General features: G+C 42.8%; 1 protein-coding gene across 1 annotated transcript in view; it reads left to right on the forward strand.

Annotated features, from left to right (window-relative positions):
* The window catches only part of MYO5B (myosin VB), a 140843-nt gene that overhangs the window by 94710 nt on the left and 22630 nt on the right, over window positions 1-23503 (forward strand). The window contains exons 18-27 of the mRNA XM_086771518.1: window positions 5-116; window positions 1330-1541; window positions 4023-4179; window positions 6393-6632; window positions 11475-11714; window positions 15836-15920; window positions 17316-17464; window positions 18253-18372; window positions 19499-19636; window positions 21463-21525. Coding sequence (XP_086627644.1) covers window positions 5-116; window positions 1330-1541; window positions 4023-4179; window positions 6393-6632; window positions 11475-11714; window positions 15836-15920; window positions 17316-17464; window positions 18253-18372; window positions 19499-19636; window positions 21463-21525 — 1516 coding nt within the window. The remainder of the gene's footprint in view (window positions 1-4; window positions 117-1329; window positions 1542-4022; window positions 4180-6392; window positions 6633-11474; window positions 11715-15835; window positions 15921-17315; window positions 17465-18252; window positions 18373-19498; window positions 19637-21462; window positions 21526-23503) is intronic.

A 23503-nucleotide genomic window follows, 5' to 3' on the forward strand; every position in this document is an offset into this window, starting at 1 on the left:
TCAGGTGGTCCTACCACGACTTTTTCAATAGGTATTGTGTTCTTATGAAAAAGAGAGACCTCTCTAAGAATGACAAGAAGCAGATCTGTCAGACCCTTTTGGAAGACCTCATTAAGGTGAGCTGAGACCAAATCTTTGGCAATTATTTTTACAGCATGGAAGCTTGTGGCTTTGATATGATCTGAATTGCTCTTCTTGCTCCTACATCATCTGCTGCTCATGCAGGTGCTTGTTCAGCCGAGGCAGCCTGGGCCTTTTTCCAAAATGAGATAGTCTCACTACTGCCTTGCGAGACTAAGTGTGATGTGCGATCTCTTCATTACAGTCAAGCTGAACACGCCATTTCAGTGCTGGTGAAGTCCAGAGTTTCATATTGTTGACTGTTACGTGAACAACTAGCCATGTCCAGAAAACCCATCCCTCCAGCCTCTCCTGTATTTTGGCTAGCTGTAGCTGGAGCACATTTCAGAGGTCCAGCTTTGGATATTGTCTACAACATCATGAACCTTAGTGAAAGTCAGTTCTGTCACCCCGTCATTAAATGTCCCTTTGTATGAATGAGTAAGAGAAAGATGCAATAATTGCCCTGTCTTGATATGTGGGAGAATTTTAATGGTCACTAATATGTAGAAAAAGCATCTTACAGACTTGGACTTTCTCCCTTTATATGTATAAGCAAGTAAGAAGTCTTTACTAAACCTCTTACAAAATCTTACTGCTCAGACACATATGCATTATTTTAAAATTGTAGGTGTGCACACAAAGGCTTCTTCCTGTTGTCTTGCTGTTGAGGAGCCCAGAATGTGCACAGCATGTTAGCCAAGTTTAAATTTTTGATCCTTGTTTTCCTCTTGGGATTTTGAGAAACTTTGAGTTCTGTTCCTCTCTGCAAAAGCCATTCTCCTTGTGTGCCAAGCAATTGTCTTAGCTGCAGAGAACTTGCAGTGCATGTGTGACTTTGCAGATGTAAACCTTAATGTTTGCAAGAACTAAATATTTTCTTGAAGTCCTATGGCATTGCATTGCTCTATTTAACTTTAAAAAACAAAACAAAACAAAAAGAAACTAACCCCAAAAAGCATTCAAAAATTTGTGTAAGTATATGGAACTTAAGACTGAATCAGAGCGCTGTATTCCTCAATGGGTATACAGAAGCTCAGGTAGTTTGGAGTTTAATAATATCTTCATTATTCAATTGAGAAGAGATGTGAGCTGAGCTGATAAATTTGATTCAAAGTGTTTTTTTTAAGCTGTATCTACTAAGCAGGATAGATTGAAAAAGAAATGTTTGCCTGAATTAAATTTAGTTTCCTTTATGCTTTTGAAAAGGATCCAGACAAGTTCCAGTTTGGACGTACCAAGATCTTTTTCCGTGCAGGCCAGGTGGCATATCTGGAGAAACTACGAGCAGATAAGTTCAGAGCTGCCACAATCATGATTCAGAAGACAGTGAGGGGCTGGCTGCAGAGGATCAAATACCAAAGGCTGAGACAAGCCGCAATTGTCATCCAGCGCTACACGCGTGGTCACCTAGCGCGGAGGTGGGTCCTAGGAAGCCCTCCAAAGAATGGCTAGCTGGGAGGTCAAGTGGGAAAACACTTCTGGGCACTTGTATTCTTTGTCTGTTCCATCTTGCAGACCTTAAACTTGGGGGTTTCATATCAGAAACGTTGCAAATGCTCTGCATGGCATTTTGCCTTTCAGCCCTGCAAAAACAAGACCCATATTGTGCACGTAGGTACCACTATGGTGAAAAGTTCTGTGGCCCCTCTTATTCCTGACCCCTCTCCACAGCTTTATTTGAAGGCAAGAGATGAAAATTCTTTGTCTCAAACTGATTTTGTATCCATACTGATTTAATTTCTAGGTTCTGGGCCAGGGCTGTAGCACAGGCAGCTAGGCTGTAATCAGATGACTAAAGTACTCAGGAGATATTTAGGTGAAAATGTTTCACAGAACTATTATTTTTCTGGGACTACCTCTGGCAAAGAGCTTTTGGATTGGCCAGTGAGCACTTTGCTAGTTGTTATGCGCTCCTCTTCTGCGGAGACCAGATTTGTACCTCCTTGGTATCCAAGAGGAGTTCTCAGAATTGATTTACTCTATCCTTTGTAATAAGAAAAATCACTCCAAATCACTGTCAATGGGGCAATTTACAGAATAATAGAGCTCAAAGTTTAACTTCCTGTGTGCAGGAACCTCAAGCTTCCTCATGTCCACGGCTTGCGGGGTTGCTGTAAATGGTGTTGCGTTGGAGAGTAGGCTGCTGGTAGCAGATTGGGGTGGGTGTCAGTGGGCCGTAAATCAGTGTTAGGGCATCCTGACACACCTTGCGTCTTGTGCACTTTGCAAATAGAAACAAGGAGTAGATCTGACTCCTTTCAGCTTTGTTTCCCTTCTTGTTTTCCACTTAGAGAAGCTGCAGTGTGTTAGCTATGTTGCTTGGTTTTGAGCAGCCATGTTCTCCTTGGCTCCAAGTTAGCATCTGTCCCTCAGAAGCACTGCTACCTGATCTGCAACCTAATTAATTCTGCTTGCACTTGGGCAACATGAGGTGCGGCCTGTCTGCTACAAGGCTCCTGCACAGTCACTTCATTCCTTAATGCTGGATCAATGTCCATGCAATTATTGAAGCACTTCCAAGTCCTTTCCAAGAGTTTCCTCTAAATCATACTGTATTTTAGAAGAACATTAAAGACGCTAACTGAATTCTTGGTATTATTTGCTCTTGTGAAAGGGATTGGCCTCTTGGAGAATCCAGGGATGAGAAAGTCTCAAATGAGCCAAGTTTGGTGACTTTTGTTTAAAACCAAGCACAGATTTTTCTTGCCCTCAGAGGTCCATGTACTTTTCAAGGTTTGTGGCTGCAGATCCCTCTCAACAGCTCACTTGAAGACAAGGCAAATGAGACCTAAGCAGTAGGAGGAAAATTAAGAAAAAGGGAGTCGATGATTAACTTCAGCCTCTCTGTTGGGCTCTCCGTGCACGCTTACAGACTTGGACTCTATTTTTGACTTTGCACCATCAGCCATTGCTCTAAGGAAGGCAGGAGGAATGCGTGGTGATGTTGAAGTGACGGTGTAAGAGCTAAAAGAGAGGCTGGAAGCAGATGTGCGGAAACCACCTGCTGCAACCTGATTTTTCAGTTCACCTCTTTATGCTAGTTTTGTGAGGATGGATGTCATCTGAATAACTGCTTTCTCTTCTTTTTGGAAATGGAACATCCTTTGCCCTCGTTAGTAAGGTCCGATTCAGTGGGTCCTAGCGAGAAACGTGTTGGCCCTGAGAAAAGGAATATACAAGCCATTCTGATGACTCCTTTAGTTTTGATATGCTTCTCGCAAAATAAAGAAATGGACCAAATATCTGTATAACACTTCATGCTGAGAGCAATTAGCAAAACAAGATAATTATCAAATTAAATGGAGGTTTTATGGGCATATATTAACCTGCATAACAGCAAATTGAACATGAATTCAGTTGGAGAGTGGGAGCAACATGGCACAGAGTTCACCACATCCCTTGTTATTTACTCTCTGTGAATTGCTTGGGGCTCTGCTCATGAATGTTGCCAAACCAGTGCACACCGGTTTAAATGTCAAATCAATTTGTTGCCGTTTCCACTGAGTCTGTAGATAGCCTGTGCTTTTTGTGGTTAGGGAAGTGATGGAGTCAACCTGGATGCTGATTGACTCAACTGTGTAAGGCAGAGAGTTCAAACGAAGAAAAAGCTGGAAAATATTTGTTTTCACTCCTGTTTAGGAATAATGAGGCGTGTTGATTTTTGGTTCCAGTGGTCCTGGGTGCCAGAGGTGCTGTCTGAGTGCATAAGTGTTCCCTTTATTCTAACAGAGACATGCTAAGATCAGCTCTTTTCTGAGCCTTATTGCTGGGATGGTCTTTCTTAAATATCATCAAGCTGCTTTTGGACAAGAGGTTTTTCTCTCTGTCCAGTTTAAAACTTACTATGACAAAAAAAGGGAGTTTAGTTTTACTGCTAACTTTTTTCCTGTGCTTTGCAGACTTGCCGAGCACCTGAGGAGGACAAGAGCTGCCATCATCTTCCAGAAGCAGTACAGAATGCTGCAGATCCTTCGAGCTTTCCAGAGGGTCCGCAATGCAACCATCACCATTCAGGCTTTCGCTCGGGGCATGTTTGTCAGGAGGATTTATCACAAGGTATGATGCAGAGTGTCTTTGCATTAAAAAAAGTAGGAAGAGTCTGTATATTTACCTCCACTGGCATAGCGTGGTGATGGATTTATTGTGGCCATTTTGGTGTTTTCCAAAGCTGACTGCCACTGGTGTTTCTGGAGAGCACACGGTGACGGTGATGACTGCCATTTAAAGCTGTGCAAGCAAAGATTATTTTGGCAGCAGCACCTCAGAGGAGCAGCTAAATGAAGTTAGTAATTCAGATGGCGGAAGGCATCGTGGAAATCTGGAAATGTCATTTCATCTAACCCACACTCTGCAAAAACCTCTGTGGCACGTGAAATTTTTATCTGAGCCATGCTGTAGATACTGTTTCCAGTATGCTAAGAAGACCAGTAGGGTCTGTCATAGAAGGCATCAAGTAATTTATAGATATAAATCCCTCTTTAATTAGCTCTCTCCATTAGCTTTCTGTGTTAAACCAGGAGCTGAAGGCAAGGAAGTAAAGATTTGATAACAGTAAGTGATACAGTGAGAAATCGTTTTGTCAGGAAACTGAGAACAGCTTTGGGGAATCTTCTGTCTGCTCCTTGGATCCCGCCTTACTTTGGTAGTTACCTAAGTTTATGCCGAATTAGTATGAGTGGGGATACTTGAGGAAGTCAGAGGCACGATGAGCCAAGAGGGAAGAGCTTGATCCTGGAGGTGATGGAGGTTACCTGGACACCTGGTGACCCACCGGAGATACCATGTCCTCTGAAACAGAGCAGCTGATGCTCTGGATGGTGCCTGTGATCGGGCATTTGCACTGCCACTGCTTTTTGGAAGCCTCTGCAGGGGAGGCAGCTGGTCCAGCATTTAAACTCTCTGAGATTCAAGGCAACCGAAAGCTTTCACAAGGTGTAGAAGTTGGCTGAAGGTCAGACCTCTCAAACCTGAACACCCTTAATCTCTGGAGCACCTGGATATGGATGTGGGATGTAGGTGTCGGTTCAACAGAGGCAGGGTTGCAGGTGATGATGTGTGGGGTCAGCAGATACACAGCACCCACCAAGACTTTGCTGTAAGGCTGGACCAGGTCCCCACGGCAATGCTTTCGTCTAGCTCTTTGGGCACCCCCAGCTTTCTCCATCTGTAAGAGTGCCAAGGCTGGAGACATACAAAGCTTGTTTCAGAGTAACTCCTACTGCATCCTGAGTTCACAAAATCCCTTTATTCTGAATTAAAATTTGCAAGTGCAAAGAAAGCTTTAGGATGAAACAAAAGATTTGTAAAAGAAGCTGATGTGGTACCTTTTCTGACACTTCTTATCCCAAACAGTAAAATGCTTTGTAATCTTTAAATTCTCCGACTATTTCTTTCCTTGTAATACTGCAGCATAGATCAATGTAATAAGGTTATTAACAACATGCTGGTTGTATCTGTCATACGTCAGCCTTCAGTTTTAGAGGAAGGAAATGAACTGCCACCTACTGAAAAGATTGCTGTAAACTTTTGGGGAGAAATTCACTGCAAAAGTGTCAGGAGTTTCACAAACTCTCTAGAAATTGAATCATGCAAGAGAACCGGCTGCAGACTGTAGTGAAAGAATGCTGGGGTTTTATTTGGAGGTTATCCACATAAGAAATCCCACCAGGACAGCATTTATCTGCAGTATAAATTATCATAATGCGGAGGTGGAACACAGGAAAAAAATCTACAAACCTGTTCTGGTTTGAGTTATATTTGATTGCTACGTGTTGGTGTGTCTGTTAACGGCTGTTCTGCTAGCTATGGATCTTGTGAATCTGAATACTGTTTCAAGGTGGAATGTATGTTCTGTTCCATGAAATATGTGATTCTGTCACCATCGAGTCTCCTGATCACCAACCAGGACTATATTGCCCTCTTGTTACACTGGCCAAGCAAGTCTTGACTCTTTTTAGAGTGCAGCATGGTTGCTGAAAGAGGACTGGATGTGTTCTGCCTGCATCAGTTGAGTGCAGCGACTGGAGAAACCTCCCAGGAGAGGGGATTGAAGTGCCCCCTCCTGTCTACAAAAGAGGATGTGAAATAACAGCCTCTATCTCCAGCCATCCCCCTCTGCACCTACCAGGACACTCCTTCTTGGAGGAGAAGCCCTTTCAAAGGCAGAGTGGGAAGTGTTCAGTGCTGTGTTGCAGCAAAACGAGGGCTGCTGCTACCTTTATAGGTGACTTTTGTCCCTTGATTGACTAATTTCTGCCTACATTTTATAGATCCTCGCAGAGCACAAAGCCATCATCCTCCAGAAGTACGCCTGTGGTTGGCTGGCTCGCGCTCGCTTCCACCGGATCAGGCGTGCCACCATCGTCCTGCAGTGCTACTACCGCCGCATGAAGGCCAGGCAGAAGCTGAAGGCGCTGAAGATCGAGGCCCGCTCAGTACAGCACCTGAAGAAGCTCAACATTGGCATGGAGAACAAGGTGGTCCAGCTCCAGAGGAAGATCGATGAGCAGGTACGTCCTGAGCTGCACTGCAACAAGTGTGATCCTGCTTTTGCTTTGCCTCACTTCTGTTGTCCTTTCTGGGCAGCATTTTTATCTTCCCATGATGTCTGGGAAGGCTATCATGGTGGTAGCAGCTTCTGCTACTACTAGCCAAACACTTGTGAGGGTGGGCCACCACCATGGAAGTGTAGATACACTTGGATCTTGGGTCTCCACCTTGCTGTCTGAAGAACTTGCTCAGTAAGCTGCAAAAGCTGCATTGTGATTGTTGTGAGAGCTGCCCAGAAGGACTCAGAGGAGAAGATAAAATGGCAATTTTGAAAGCTGCTGCTTGAAAACCCAAGCCAGCTCCACGTGAAATTGCGGGCTTTGCCCGTCGTGCCTTTTTGCTTTGCAAGCACTGAGGATGCAGAGCGTCTGCCACAGTCCGTTGTTCTGAACTGTGTGTCTTGTGAGTCGCATTACCTGAAAGGTAAAAGCTAAATTGAGCAAATACTCACTTTGCAAAAAGTAGTTTGGGCATGACTGTGTTACTGAATATGACACAATGATCAGAAGTAAGAGCCACAATGAGGAGTGAGATGGCACGATGTAAGTGATAGACTGTCTTGATGGTCTTACTGTGATTCCTTGATCACATAGAGGTCTTCATCTAATGCCACGTGTCATTAATGAGCTACAGAATAATAGTTTGATGACACACTTAGGAGGATTTTCTCACCTACTGATGTGAGTGTGCAAGTTATGCTGATAAGTAACCTCTATGTTGCTTCCAGTGCTGTGCAAGGACTTGAGATGAGTGTAAGAAATGCTGAGTAGGGCTCAGCTGCATCCACTAATATTAATGGAGAACTTCATGTCCATCTATATCCTTAACATGCCCTTTTACAGGAGGAGAAGCATGCTCTGTAAGTCAGGACACCTACTCATTAATAGTACCGGTTAGTAGTAATTGCAGCTTATCATTCTGTTTCGGATGTTGTCAGGAATGCTTACGCATCACATGCGGTTTCCTCGCTGCCTTAAATCTCTCCTGTCCCTGTATGACACGAGAGGTCCTGCGATGAAGATGATAAGTGACTCTGCGTTGGCTCAGATACTGCAGAGTCAAGACACCCGCGGATTTGCATTACTGCTGGCCGCTTTCCTCCTGGTATTAATTGGCTGCACATCGTGCGCTGCAGTAGAGTCTGACTTTTAAACCAGGGTTTTAATTTAAAATGCCTGCTTGCATACTTAGGTTTTGCAGACAAACGGTAGCTTAGGAACGGGAAACTGTAGGCGTAACGTTCTTTATAAATCAGTGTATCAGAAACGTGTTTGATGTGACCCTTCATCTAGAGAGTGTTTGGTGGAATTAATTAGGAGGAGTCATTTCAGGTCCATGCATTTGGGCTGAACTTGTGCAATGAGCATGAACGCCTGTGTTGGGTCTGCTGAGCTGCTGGGCTTGGCAGTGGAGCAGCAGTATTGATTTTTTTTTTTTTTTTTTTTTAAATTCCTTGCCATTTACTGCTAGGAAAGTGTAGAGGTGGAGCAATAAAGAAAAAACAATCTCTGGTTAATGTTGGCTTTCCTGTTTTGCATTATGAAAGCAGCTGAAAGGTCTCCTTTAGGGAAGGAGGGACGGAGAGCTTTTAAGTAGGCAGAAATAATGGGCTGGAGCTCGTCTTCATCTCCCTCAGTCTCGGCGCAAACCATTTTGAAGGAGTTACTTTGCTTTCCTTTTAAGTTTTTCAGGAAAGAATTGCTGCTCTGTGTTACTCGTGATAGTCTGTCCAGTGAGCTATTTGAACCATCACTTCAGGACTGACAGGTGTCCCTGGGATTCTTTGGCAGTGCTCGTGAGCACCGTTCCAGTAGAGTTTCTTTTCAGTGCACCGGATCTTTTCTGGCAGCAGTGAATTCATTGCATCATATTTTCACTGACTTATCTTGATTTCAGTCCTTGCTCATCTATAAACACAACCTTTTAAAATGCCAGTTAACTTGTTAAAAAAAAAAAAATTGCAAGTAACGTGGAGAGCTGCAGTGGGTATCGTTTTCTGACTGGCTGTGGAAGAAAATGTTTCTGTTCCTGGTGCTTTATCTCATGCATGAATAGAGAGATGCAATGCTCCGTATGCCCCTGAGGAAGAGAAGATCTTTCTTTGAAAACGGTGAAACCTATTATTGCATGGCAGCCTCAACTCACGTGTGCTAGCATTCATAACTGCACCTATTTAATTCAGTTTCTAAATCAGGTGAGGGATTGTTTGAACACACAGGAAGGTTTTAAATATGTTTCGCTGTGAAATATCCACACTGGACCACTTTTTCTTCTATCCACATCGGGCCACCTTCTTCTTTTTTACTGATCTTTTCAGTTAAGTGAGATTTTTTTTTTTTAAATGTGTATGTTGTAGCTGCCCGAGCCACTTTTAAGGCTGTTACCTAATTTAGTGTTATGTGTTAACACAACCAACGTGTAGACTCACAGTGAGCTCCCTACGCCGTCTCTTCAAGCAGCGGTATTTCTGTGAGCATTTGTTGTGGATAAAACGAGTTTGCCTAACAGCAGCGATGAAGTTGCCTCTGCTGTTGGTAGCAAAATAAACTCTGGATTGCTTCATGGACCCTGGGTTGGAACCACGACTGTCACAGCTCTGCTGGGCTGGATAATGACTTAAAATAAAGCAAGTTCAAGTCTCACGAGGTCTGTTGAGCGGTCCCTGATTGCAGTGGGGACCAGCCCTTTCACTACGGGACAGTAAATGCTCTCTCACGTCTCTAGTAGCTAACAACAAGAAAAATAATTCCTGTGCGTTTATCTTAGATCTGGATTGAAGTCTCAGTTGGTATGTAAAATCATACACACAAACCTTGGGACATGAAGCCGTAAAATGTTTTGTGTTGGAGAACAAGCAGAGACTGGGGGAGTCTTTGCAGATGTGGGAAGCGGCAGGGATTTGCGAAACGGAGTGATTATTGCTGTTCTCCATAGGCAAAGCTTTTTTCTCTAGATGTATCTCTTTGGAAATGCCTTTGGTCATGCACAAATGTTAATTCCTTAATACGACACAAATGCTGAATTTTGATGTTCGCTAATAATTCATTACAAGGGAGCAAAGGAAAAGCTGTTAACATTCCTCGTTTACTTGTTTTTCTGTTTGAGACATGTTAATCTTGCCTCAGAGCGTTGAGACTGCTGCAAGAGAGGGGTGCTTTGGGAGGTCACTTAGAGAGGGGCCAAAATGCTGATTGGAGTGACGGTAGAAGAAATGATCCTACGAGCACATTGGGAATCTTAAACAGACTAGTCTGAAGTATGGGTGGGGATTTCGGCATCCACCAACTCGCCACGCGTTTGTATAGGGGTCTATCAGGTCTAGAAGGACCTGCATAGACCTAGAAGATAAAATTCTCTACGTTTGTGGGTTTTTTCTTTTCCCAGCTCTAAGGTTATTTTGAAACTCTGTTGTACAGGAGTTAATTGGAGCCTTTGACACTGTTATAGATGTTGATAATACTACTTTGAAATGAATTTTTTTTTTCCCTTGCTTACTTGAGTCTGCTGAACATCTTAGATGAAGTTGTTGCATCTCAAGACCTATAATTTTGCACCTTTACTGCTTATTCTGACCACTCAAAAATTGTGTATCGGAACCTCCCTAGTCCATTGACTTTTTCAAATGATACGTTTGTGTATTTTAAGCCTTTTTTTCCCTCTGACTTGTTCGCCTTCAGCTTTTCTTAGCTGCATTAACTAAAAACTTCTGGAGGGAAGGAGCAGTTTCTCATGAGCTGGTGTTCTCTGTTGGTGGCTAAAGCTCTGAGAAACACCAAAAAGCGAAGCTGCGGGTTACCAGGACACTTATCTGGTCTGGACAGCAATCTCTTGCCAAATATTTTCCAGCAAGACCAGGAAAAGCCAAACCTGGTATTTCTGATACTCAAATCAAATATCCACTCAAGTCCCATTTAAGGAAGGAAAGCCTTTCGAGCCTGTTGTACGGTGAGTGATATGAGCCCACATCTTTAAAGCTGCATGGAAAGCTTTCAAAAAGGGCACTTCAAAAACAAACTACGTTTTAAATGTCAAAACAATTCTTTTGCTCTCACAATTATCTGCCTAATGTTAGCAAAGCTGTGTGGCAGGCTCTTTACTGAAGCTCTTGATCTGTTGTGAATTCATTGTCGTTTCTGGGGCTGGCTAATAATGATGATGTTTTATTAGTCACCACATAGTTCCCATTGACTTTGATTTGAACCACAAAAATCAAAACTGCTGGATTTTCAGGTCTCAAAATTTGGGAGGAAATCATTGCTAAGTGATTTAAAGGAGAACATCTGAGCAAATATAAAGACTATTGAGCTGGCACATGACTTAAAGCTGGGGTTTAGGGAGCTCTTTGTCCTCAAGGCTGCAATTATACCACAGTGCGTTGTCACCCGGGTTCCTGCGGGCATAGGAGTCAGGAATAAAAGGACAAACTGCAAACCTAATATTACAGACAAAAAAAAAAAATTTGCAAACCGATTGTATTAATTAACATTTTTTGGAAGTTGTAATAGAAGTGTAGATTTTTTGGTTTGGTTGCCAGTGCTAGCAAATGTTTGCCTTTTCTTCAAGTGTAACATCAGTTTAACAAATGCTTGGATAATTGTTACCAAAATATTGAGCTTTTGTCACAGTTTTGAAATTGTTTTTATCTATATGAGCTTTATTATCATATGCATGGAAATGCTCATTATTGGAAGTTTGTTACCCACCATGCTCAAGGATTTTTGATGGTTACATTTGTAGTGCATCAGTGCTGCATTCATCTTGCTTATGGTCTTATTTTCTTCTTTTTGGGGTGTTGGCTGCAGAACAAGGAGTACAAACTTCTGAACGAGCAGCTCTCTATGCTCACGTCTGCCCACTCCTCCGAGGTGGAAAAACTGAAGAAGGAACTGGTGCAATATCAGCAGAGCCACCGGGGTGATGGCAACCAGCTTGTCAGCTTGCAAGAGGAGATGGAGCACCTCCAGCTTGAGCTTGAAAAAGCTCATGATGAGAGGAAGGTTGTGGAAGACAGCTATGTTAAGGAGAAAGACCTACTGAGAAAGGTATGTCTGTTTGTCACATCCCATGTTGTGTAGGACTCCTGCAGGTGGTCATATTGGTGAAAGCTTACTCTTCACGAGTCTGAAGGGCAAAGACTTAACTTCTTGTCTTTAATTATTATTTTCTTCATTTTTGTCACTGAAAGGCCCTAGAGTTTGCCTTTTAACAAGGTCATGGGGCAGCAAGGGCAGGTGGACATTCCTTTAGGAGCAGCAGCTGCCTCATGTCAGGAGGATGCGCCTGTCTTCATGCCTTTCACACTGCCCACCACGAAGACACTCCTCACACACAGACCCGTCTGAAGGGCGCTTAGTAACTGCGGATGTACTAGAGTTCCGTGTATATACAGTGATTCCTTGCTGTGTGTAATGCAAAATATTGGAGAAGGCTGTTGCAGATGCTGTAACTACTAGGAAGATGTCCTTCCTCAGCCCATCTGGGTATGGGACACGAGGGCTCGGTTTCTGCCGTGCAGTCCGCGGCTGTTGCAGCAGGTTGTAGTGGCTGATGATGTAGGTACCTGCAGAGTAGGTCTTGTGTGGGGACCAACTCATCCTTCCCAAGCAGAGGCACTGCTCGGACACCAGCTAGGCTGGTTGTTACCTTCATAGGGTTTGGAGCTGTGATGTGAGGAATAAACTCTTTTATTTTTCTCCCCCTTCACACATCCTCCGAAGCTTTCTGGATCTCTTGAGGTGAAGGTGGCCTAGTGGGAGAAAGAGACTTCACAGTGTAGAGGTGTTTTTTGCAAATTGTAAAAATGGACATTTTAGACTGAATTTCTTCGCTGCTCAGATTAATTCTGAATAACCTTCACACTCATGCTCCTAATCTAAGGCACTAGGATAAGGGTTCAGTTTCCTTCTGCGAGTGCTTGTGACTGCTCTGGTTAAGTCCATAATCTATCCTCTTCTGTGCTGGTGGCTGAAGTGGTTTCTTTGGAAAGAACTTAGGGCTTTTCTACTCAATGCATTGCATAGAAGAAGCTGTTTTGCAGCTGTTACTCCAGAATAGCACTTTTTTTTTTGTGTGAGGACCTGAAGATGAGTCAGTTTTGGAGATTAAAAGTAAAGGTCTGGGATTAGCTATGTTTCTTTTAGTCGAAAGGTGCCCAGATGGGGGTCTTCTGGGGCACCTCGCTCAGCAGTACCTGCCCGGGGTAACCTCCCCTTGTGGGTAAGCCGTCACACGGTGGGTTTGGGTGAGTAGCTGTGAGGATTCATGTTGTCAAGATAATTTAATCTGAACAACTGGCACAACTGGAAGACATTTTTGGGTGTGCTTCTCAAAAGGGCTTTCAGCCTGTACGTGTGTTGGCTCTTGGCTGGACAAAGAGCTGTCAGTTACTCCGCCCTTTGCACGTGTATTGCACCCACACAAGGACATATGGAGTCAGTGATTTTCTTTTCCCCAACACTAGACAAGAAGATCCTTTTTGGTACAGGGCTCAGTTGATTAGCTGGCTGCAGCACAGGCTTTTAGAGCCTGACAGGATGCTTTATTTTGAACGTCATGCAGCAGGGGAAAAACTGCTTTTGTTTGTTCTTGATTGCAAATCCCCTTTGAGTACCAAAAAAGGTTGATTTAATGACCAAAGAAATGCTTTCAAAAAGCATGGAAACAAAGCAAAAGCTTTCCCTTTTTGTAGAAGTGCCTACAGCAGAGCAAATACCGTGCACTTTGCCATGACAATAAACGGTTTAATTATAAAATGTTTCTACTGAGCAGTGCGGGCTCCCCTTTCTGACATTAGCTTTCCATTGCTCCCTTTGGTTCCTTGTCAGCAGGAAGGTAGGGAAGACCCTGTTTCCTTCCTGGAAACCCCCATTTAGCCAAAAATCACTTTCCAAAACAAATTCTGATAGAGGTTTTTGGGTGTTTCTAATACCTAGCAAAAGTGTAGGGAGTGTTGTGAAGCTGAGCTCAGGTGTGAGAAGCAGTTTTCACCTCCAACAGCAAGACTGCACTGTGGTCGTGGTGGGATGCGCCCACTCTGGAGATGATACCCAAGTGGTCAGACACTTCTGAGTGAGACTGAGGTGTCAGCCTTCATTTTATTGACTTGAGCTGGGGCTGCAGCTTCTGCAAATCCATATTAGTTATGATTTTGTGACTTAAAAAACATCCTTTAATCTCTTCCTTTTAGCTTTTCTCTCCAACTCCTTAATTTTAGGGTAGCCCTTCTTATTCCATTTTGTGGTAAAGTTTAAAACGTCAGATCTGAGGGAGTGCCAACAGCTCTTCCTAGGGCTTTCAGTTGCACCTGATCTTCTCGCTTGCTGAGCTAAGATGATTCAAAACCTGGCCAGGAGTTTTATTAGCAAAATCCTAAATGCAATTATCCTAAATGCTGTTACATTTGAAGCACCTTCAAAGATCTGTTTGCTATAGAAAGGTGAGCACAAGGTACAAAAGGTACCAGAGATGGAGTCTGTGCTCCTTGGCTGTTGTGTAACCCGCTCCCTGCGATTAATGGACTGTTTTCTCGTTGGTGTTCTGAGACACAGATTTTGAATTCCAGCTTGTTTCCGTTTCATATGAAAACAGGAGTGTGGTAAACAAGTCCAGTCACGTAAGATCACATCTTAAAAATATCTATACCCAACCTGCATTAGAAGGTTTTAAGCTTGGAAGTAATTGTTGCAGATTCTACTGAGTCTTTCAGTTCTAAAATTTTGCCTCAGTTCAGGGCATTTAAAACACAGTAGCTCTGCATGCCTTAAATTGTGTTTTCTTCACTTTCTAGTTGTATCCCCAGCGTCCAACTTTCCTACTGTATGTAGAGATGCAGGAGATTATTATCGTGCAGATAGCTGGAGTAAATGAACGAGTCAGAGAGCAAGGGCTAGTGGGATCTTCCAGTTTCTGTACATGGGATGTGACTGCGACAGTCATGCCTTACAGTAAAATGTTCATTGTGCTTTTACCCTCACTACTGAAATGTGTCTGGCATATGCAATATTCGATACAATACCCTGATTTGAGCATGCCTGTGCAGAAGACTGAAGTCTGTGCTAGGAATGCATGCCAGCTGGGCTGCCTGTAAATTTTATCTAGTGATGACACCAAAATTATTATTATTGAGCACTGAAAACTTTTATTATGGTGTTTAACTTTGGCATCTTGAGATCCTCCTGCTGTGTTTAGCTGCTTTCTAAGCCGTGGCTAGAGGATGCGATGGAGCAGGCACGGGGAATGACGTGATGCTGGGACGCTGTGTCAGTTTGTTCTCCTACCTGACAGCAGCAGAATAATCCTGCTTAACCGTAGCAGCATATTTCACTTGATAATGTGATGTTTTTGTGTTTTGAGTTGTTCAATGCATCAGCGTTCCTGAGGATGAACAAAATTACAGGATAGGTTGCTGTCTGTCAGCATCAGTCCAGCCTTATTGTTGTGGGCTTGCTTCTCTTCATTTTTTATTAAAGAGGTAGTTAAAAACCCACTGTTTTGCAGGATTTAGTTTGTATTTTCCTTAGTTTTTGCTAGGCAATCGTTGGTGTTAATTGCTAGATAAGCTCCTGCTGTAGTACCAAAGGCCTTGGTACACGCTGTGCATCACTGTACTAGAGGTTCTGCAGCAGTGTGAAGTGTTTAAATGGCTATAATCCTGCTACGTGAAGTTTTAAAAAAAACCAAAACTGAACTGTTTAGTATTAGTGCTCACATTCGCTGTGTCCATCTTAAGTGCTACATTGCTTGAAACAACCAGCAGATTTTTCCCAAAGGGCAGTCAGTGCTATGACTTGAAGACAGCAATGAAGCCCCTGGAGATGGGGAAATAAACCTCTGCGTTGGTGACCTGATCACTTGTAGGAGCTTCACTCCTGCAGATTGTGGTCGCCGAGTCCAACCACTCAGTGTTTTGTAAGATTCTGCTAAAAACTTTAATTTAAGGGAGAAATGCACTCAGGAATAGAGAAGTTCTCTGTTGTTGCAGTGCGGTTCTCCTACGCTTTAACTGCTGGTGTATAAAGGATAACTGGCAAAGCACAAGGGGATGGATCTTTTAAACAGCAAAGAAAGCCTGAACAAAGCTCCCTGTTTCCAGCCAGGTGAAATGTAATCCCTCTGCAGAAGCTCTGACCCACAGCAAGCAGTAATTCTTTGCCTTGTTTCGTAGCGCATATCTGACTTGGAAGAAGAAAATGCTCTCCTGAAGCAGGAAAAAGAGGAGCTTAACAGCAGGATCCTGTGTCAATCTGAAGGTAAGAAAATGCTTATAAAAAATATAGAAAATAATATAGAAAAAATGCTCCTCCACTGAATGAGGAGCTTATCTGTTCTCCCCTCAAACTTGCTTTTCCCGAGTGTTTTTCCTACCTTGAGAAGTGTTACCCTTCTTGCACCCCTTTCCTTCTGATTTGTGTCGTCGTTTTTGTTGCGGGGACAGTTCTGGTCATGCTGTCCTGCTGGTGGATGGCTTGTTTAATTGGTGAAATATGGAACAAAATACCCAAAAATGCTTTTTAGTTCAGTTACGTCGCAGCATTTACTGCGGATGATGTGGAGGTGGAGGGCAGAGAATAACAGCGTCCCAAGACTGACGAATAAAGGATCCAAGGAACAGCATAGTTCACGATATTGAGCTGTGATGAAGGATTTCTCTAATGTGACAGCAGCTTGTGAGTGTTTTTTAAAGCAGAGGCTTAGTGAGACGTACGTGGAGAAACGCAATCTGGGAAAATCTCAAGCCACAAAGAAACTGTCATGCATTTATTGAACTTTTTTTTTTTAATCACCTTTTTCAGCTTCAATTTTGTTGCAGGATTTACAAAGAGCATCATGCACCATTCTGTGGCTGTATCTATCACTGCTCTGTGGTACATGTTAAGTACATGTTAAAAAGAAACTTGCTGCAAATATTTCTTCACCTCTCAAGTGATACTTTAGGAGCATCAAAGCTTGGGGAGAGGAAGTGGAGAGTTTTTGTTTGGTGTCCACCCATTTAAAAGTACACATGGACTGTATTTGCCTGGTTTCTCAGAAAGAGGAGGGACCAGATTTGCTTCCAAAAGGGAGTTTTTTAACAACAACAAAAAAGAATTTATTTGGATATAAAATACTTTCAACCTCCACAGTCTTACCATGGTAAATGGTGGATGGTGACATGAGAAAGAGATGCTGCTGTTCATTTGCTCCTATGCCAAATCTGACGGTGGGAAGCAGGCAGGGAAGTTTTTAAATGCAGCAAGTACCAAAGGCGTGTCTTAAACATGAATATATTTCCATACTGTGCTGGTCTTCAGTGGGTTTATGGCTGGCCCATGAGAACTGGACCTGGCGCAGCTGAGTTAAGCGTAATAGATGTGATGGTTTGTAAGTGCTGGAGACTTTTCTTTAACTCAAATGGCAGAGGACTCCGCTCTCTGAGGAGAAGAGCTCAAGCTGTTCCAAATGGTGAGGAAACAGATCTACACAATAATAGTCTCTAAGTATTAGAGAATGCTTATATGTATTTTAAAGGTTCTTGGCAGAGAGCGTTTTGTTAATTAGTCGTTGTTATTGCATATAGTTACGAGAAGTTAATTTCAGAGATGAAGATCATAATTTATTTTTCTTCTTTTTTTTTTTTTTTTTTTTTTTTTTTCCTTATTTTAAAGATGAGTTTGCACGAAACACAGTTGAGGAAAATATCCAGATGAAGAAGGAACTGGAAGAAGAGCGATCTCGTTATCAGAACCTGATAAAAGAGTATTCGAGCCTGGAGCAGAGATACGACAACTTGCGGGATGAAATGGCTATTGTAAAGGTAATGAAACTGAAATGATCCCTGTTCTCTTGTGTCCTGGACCTGATGTTTGTGGCTGACTCGTCCCCAAAACACTTTAATAGAACTAACATTGTCATGCAGTTTGTGCTTGATGTTTCTAAGACTGAACTTCTACACTGAAGCCAAACCATATGTTTGCCTTGAAAAAGAAGCCTGATCTTTCATACTTTTCTGTTAACTGCATAGAGATATCTGTGAATCCCAGCAAAAGCTGGTTTGTGCTTCTTGTTTTGCTTTTTGTTTCAGTGATGCTGATGTGTAGGTGTTGGGTTAAAAAAAAAAACTAACCAAAAAAGCCCAACAATGTGACTTCACAATTTCAAAAGCCAAAGTTTTTAGATTCAACTTTGCTAAAGTGTTAGGAGTACTGTTAAAAATTGTATAATAATTAGAGTGATGCTGGACTAGGTGTAAAGTTGGGCATTTAAAGGGAGCCCCAGAGGGTGAACAGAGTTATCCTGAGCTCAGATTTACATGTTCGCACTTTGCAGGCAACTGGTATCATGAAAAGCCTTTAATTCATGCAGAATTTTTAAACTGAGCTTCTGTATCACTTCACATTTTTTTTAAACTATTCCCCTGTGTTAATGTGAATGTTATGGTATGGCATCAGAACTAGAAAGTGGAGTTCAGTAAAAGGTGACAGTCAAGTGTTTTGTAAAGGGAACTTTAGTATGTAGACACGTATTTGCTCTAGGAAACGATGCTTTGTGAGAAATCCTTCCTTAAACACTGAGTGTTATGCATCTGCTTCCTCTCCTTGGCAGCAAGCTCCGGGGCACAGGAGAAACCCATCCAACCAGAGCAGTTTGGAGTCTGATTCCAATTATCCATCCATATCAACCTCTGAGACTGGAGACACCGAAGACGTGATACAACAAGTGGAGGTACAGTAAATTGGGCAGGCTTGGGGGGAAGAAGAGAGCCCAGTTCTGCAGGGATGATTGACGTGTCTTGCAGCACATAGGAGAAATGCAGGTTGGACTGTGCAGTGTGAGGGATTAAATTGATTTCGTGCTGCAGAAATACCTTGTTAATTGTGTGAGAGGGATTGCAGGGTTGCGGTGCTATAGCAAATGCTTCTTCGTTTATGGGGTCAGACTTAAATAGAGCTCTGAAAATAATGAAGTGTTGTGGCCGTACCAGCTTAAAGATTGATGAAAATTCATCAAAGCAATCAGCATTGTTATAAGTAGTTATTCCTAGCACTGACGGCAATGACTGTGTAGTGATCCTTCCTGGCAAGGACACCAGAGTTCATTTACCCCCTTGCCCTGAGCGCTTTTGTTCCAATGCATCTTCACGGATGCTTTGCTGGCCAGCACAGCCCCTGTAATCAACAGTCTCTTAATGCAGAAGAGAGCAGCATAAATTATTCCCTGGCTATCAAGGGAAATGTGTTTTGCTGATGTTTGCTAGAATGGGCTGCTTTTTAAACTCCACTTTTGTGACTCGAGATCGTGCGTGCATGATGGATGTTCCTAGGATCTGCCACCTCACTGGCAGGACCATGTTTTGCAGAAAACCCTTGCTTCCCTTTGTTGGCTGCTGTGTTACATTGCTTTAATATTTCTGAACTGCTCTGAGAGCATTTGCTGAAGTCAAAGTAATCAGTATTGGCAATGCTCTAATACAAAATATTCCAGGTGAAGCCAATTAAAAAACAACTAATAAATACTTGGCTAGAAGGGACTCAGGAGGGTGTTTCAATGTTCTTAGCTGTGGCCCCAATCAACCCACTTATCTGTTGGACTGTTAAACATTCAGTGATTTATTAAAATGAATCAACTACTTATTGATGTTAAAAATAGGTGCTTAAAGTGGGAGCTTGGTCTTTGAAAGTACGTGCCTTTCCCGGGACTCTCCTGTTACCGGCTGTGGCTGGGGTCAGTGCTGATGTAGAATCAGGGCGTGACTGTGCATGGTTCTAAAATTTGACAGAGGTCTTCTCTTTTTTTTTTCTTTTTTTTTTTTTTTTTTTTTCCTTTTCCCACTCCTCCTGTTCTGCTGCAGGAGGTCGGGATGGAGAAAGCTGCCATGGACATGACCCTCTTCCTAAAGCTACAGAAGCGGGTGAGGGAGCTTGAGCAGGAAAGGAAGAAGCTGCAAACTCAGCTGGAGAAAAAGGAGCAAGAGAGAAAGAAATCCCAGGTAAGAGAGATCTTTTCATTGATACGGATATTTCATGTTGGTAACAGGCTCTCCCTGGTTGGCTGAGGACACATGATGTAGGAGTTGAGGTTTGAGAGTGACAGTTCAAGTTAAGAGGCAACAAATCCTTCTGGGAAATGAAGAGAAATTTTTTTGGCAGCTAAGGACAATTGGACAAGAGAATTGATTTTTTTCTTTTTTTTTTTTTTTCTTTTTCTTTTAAAATAGACTGGTTATAACAGAGTTAGGACAGTATCTTAAATATCTCAAAAGCAATGAAATGTAGAATCAATTCTGAAGCATTTTATTCTGCCTGCACTGATCCCATTTCCTTCTCTTTTGAGAAATTTGAAGTGTGACCTGAGTTTTGTTAGTGAAGGTCAGGATGAGGAGGGAGATTGTGAATATTTGGACGATTGCAGATGGACGTGATGCTGCAGCCTTATTGGACACAGATATCTTTTGGCTAGATCAAACCTAGAGGCATGTCAGTGCTTGGGCATTGTCAAGGGAAAGGCCCTGGTACCCCACATCTCCACATCTCTTTTGGTTGATTTGGGTTATCCAAGCATTTCTCTGCAGTCCAGCCAGCAGTGCACAATGTGAGCTTATAAGCATTTTACAGACGTGTCAGTCAGGCTTGTCTCCTCAGTTTGGTCTTGTTATAATCTGTGTGTGGTTTGTTTTGTTGGAGTTTTTTGGGGGTTTATTTTTTTCCCACAATAATGATCATATAGGTATGTAGCTTAGAAAACGGTATAGTAAATCAGAAATAGTAAGAGAGATGTTAGAAGAATGTTTTTTGGGGGTTTATTTTTTTCCCACAATAATGATCATATAGGTATGTAGCTTAGAAAACGGTATAGTAAATCAGAAATAGTAAGAGATGTTAGAAGAATGGGTTCTTCCTTTCTGTTGGAGGGCAGGGATATTCCTCTGATATATTCTTTCTGTCTTGGGGAAAAAAAATATTCTTACAGTCTGTATTTTCTGCTTGGAAGTAATTTAAAAAAAAAAATTACAAATCAAGATTACTGACAGCATAGTGGTAAGAGACATGAGTCCATCCAGACTTGCAACTGGAGTCTGAAAATACAGCACTCTAGCAAACAATGAGCTGATATTTAGCATGGGAGGCTTTTAGTCGCGGATCTCTTGTATACATTTTACCCTGTTATCTGTAACTGAGGTTTTCTGGCTTGTTCAGAGGCCAGAGTGTGCGAGACGATGTGTGCCATGAAACAGCCGTGCTGTGTGCACGGTGTCATGAAGCAGTAAAGATGCTCTTATATAAAACGTTGAGCAAGTGCCATCACTCTTGGTTTCATAATTGAAATTTCTGGGGCTTCTGCTGCTTTGTTTGGGAATTATTTTGTTTATTGCTCTCCACTGTGAGATCTTGAGACTCAACAAAATCTTCAACAGTAATTATTTACTTGCTTCACCAGATATTCTTGCGATTTGCAAGGAAACACATGAAAACAGGAAACTTCCCCAGCCTCTCATCCTCACTGCAGAGGCAAATTAAAAACCTGCTTCCCAACAGCTATGTTGAAGATTGTTCCCCTGATGACTGTCATTGTTTGAAAGCTGCAGTGAGCCACAGTTGTCAACATATTAACGAGAAATTAAGCCATTTTCTCCTGAAGCGGCCTCTGCCCCACTGTGCGTTGCAGGGAGTCCATCTAATGGCAATTAATAACGTTGTTATGGTTGAGCTGGCTGGCAGTGCTGGCTGTTGGTGGAGGCACACCTAGCCATGCTGTGCTATGTGCCAGTTCCTCTGGCTGCTTCTGAGTATTAATTTCTCTCTTCAGTCCACGCAGGTGATTGAAATGAAGACTGAAGTGACTTCGGACCGTGAAGATTTTGCATACAACAGTCTGAAGGTGAGTGAGAAGCTCCTACTTGGTGGTGTCACCTGTTGCATGATTCCAACAGCCCAAACCAATTGTCTGAACATGGTATTAGTTGAAAACCTCCTGTAATCAGCTCTATTAGAGATGGCTGTTTGAAAGCTGTAAGTCTCTGTCAGCTGCTTGGCCTGGGTTGGGCTCACAGATGTTTCTTTCTGGGGCAACATCTGTTCTGCTCTGATCTATCTTTTTGAGCCTTCCATGGTGGTAACAAAGCCCACTTACGATGAAGAGTGCTTTTTCCACTGCACGCTTTCCCACTGGGACTTTTTTGGGTGTCTTCCCAGCTGTTATCCTACCCTGCAGCTCTTCTTGTCCCTAAGCTCTCAATCTTTACAGGTCTGCTTCCAGCACCAATTTCTTGCTGGAGTTGGAGGAAGATGAGCTGAGGGTTCCAACAAGGAAAAACCAGGTCTAAGAGCTTGCAGACCTGCACAGACCAGCACATATTTTGGGTAGCGGCATGTTGTTCAGCACTTTGTAATGTGACTCTTCACTGCGTTCTCTTGACTTTTGTGTCCATTCAAGACATTTTTGACATGCACAGCCCCTTGAGCAGGACGATACAAGGTGTGGATATTAGTGGATGCCTCTGTGGGCTTGGTTTTTGCAACCAGCACGTGGTGTGATACTCCATACGTGCCTGCTGTCATTCAGCTTTGGTGTATTTATCCTGTGCTGTCACAGCACCTACCATGGCAGTGATTTGCCTTTGGGATTAGCTTTTGATGAGGAGCCTGTTCTTGGTGGAGATTTTGATGGAGGGAGACGAGTGAAGCACAGTCCTTCCTTAAAGAGGCTCATTTGGATAAGGGTTGGTTGTTTCTTTTTGTAGTGCTGCTAAGGAATGTGAGAATCTTGGGCTGACTGGTATGTTTATAGCAGATGTAAATTATATGTCCTTTGTAATGGATTAATAGAGTTTTCAATAGATGCTGTCCCAAAATAGGCCCAGGTGTTTGGTTAGCCATGATACTGGGCTGCAGGGATGTGAAACTCATTTATTCTCCCGCTAGGAGATACGTCGCTGAGTTACACCTGTAAGACTAAAAATTCCCCAGTGAAAAATGTGTTTTCTGGCTTGTTTTTTCAGGCTGGGAGAGTGGGAGTGAAAGCACCAAGGAGTCCTTGCCCGGACTGTGTTCCTAAGAGGAGCACAATGCATAATTCAATTTCTCATTCTCTGCATAGTTGGGATGTTTGTTTCATCCCTTAGACTCGGAAGCTCATTGTGAAATGATCTTCTGGAGGATTTAACTTTATTTTCCTGTCGAGTACCAGAAATAGAAGAGACAGCAAATTCCTGGCGTGGTAGAGCTAACCTGTGATTTACATAGCAGTGCTGGGTGAAGTATGAGCCTATGTAAGCTCCTTCCTAAATTGTGAGGCTGTTTCCATCACTGCTGGGGCTTGGGTACCCCTTTCACACCTCCATAGTGCTGTACATGTGGGACAAGTGTGAGTTCAAGTTCAGGATGTTCTCTCTATGTAAGTTGTCAAATAAACCAACGCTGTTGGACTACGCAGAAGAAAGAACATTTCTCACAATGCAGGCAGAAATCTCCCTTTGCGTGTTCAAAGCATTTTATTTTAGCTACTGTATCATCACTGATGATGGTGCGAAAAGTGTGAATGGGCCATGAAAAGGCATCTTGCTCTCATGTCTGTAGATGGCTCTGTGCACAAAATCCACCAAGAAGGAGCAGGGAATTAATTTAATTGTAAGCTCTGAAAGGAGTCCAGGGCATGAGCTCTTGGAGCAGGGATGTTGTTTATAACTTTCTTTCCTGATCTTCCTTGCTTTGTCTCTAACCAGAGCGCAGCTCGGTACCACCAGTCCCTGGAGTTAGCAGTGTGGCTGACCCATTTGAAAAAAAAAAAAAAAATAATTTGAAAGACAAGGAGGGGAAAAAAAAATTTAAAAGACAATAAGGGGAAGGGGGATGGGGGA

This window comes from Chlamydotis macqueenii, chromosome Z (assembly GCF_036417535.1).
Source record: "Chlamydotis macqueenii isolate bChlMac1 chromosome Z, bChlMac1.mat, whole genome shotgun sequence".
NCBI lineage: Eukaryota > Metazoa > Chordata > Aves > Otidiformes > Otididae > Chlamydotis > Chlamydotis macqueenii.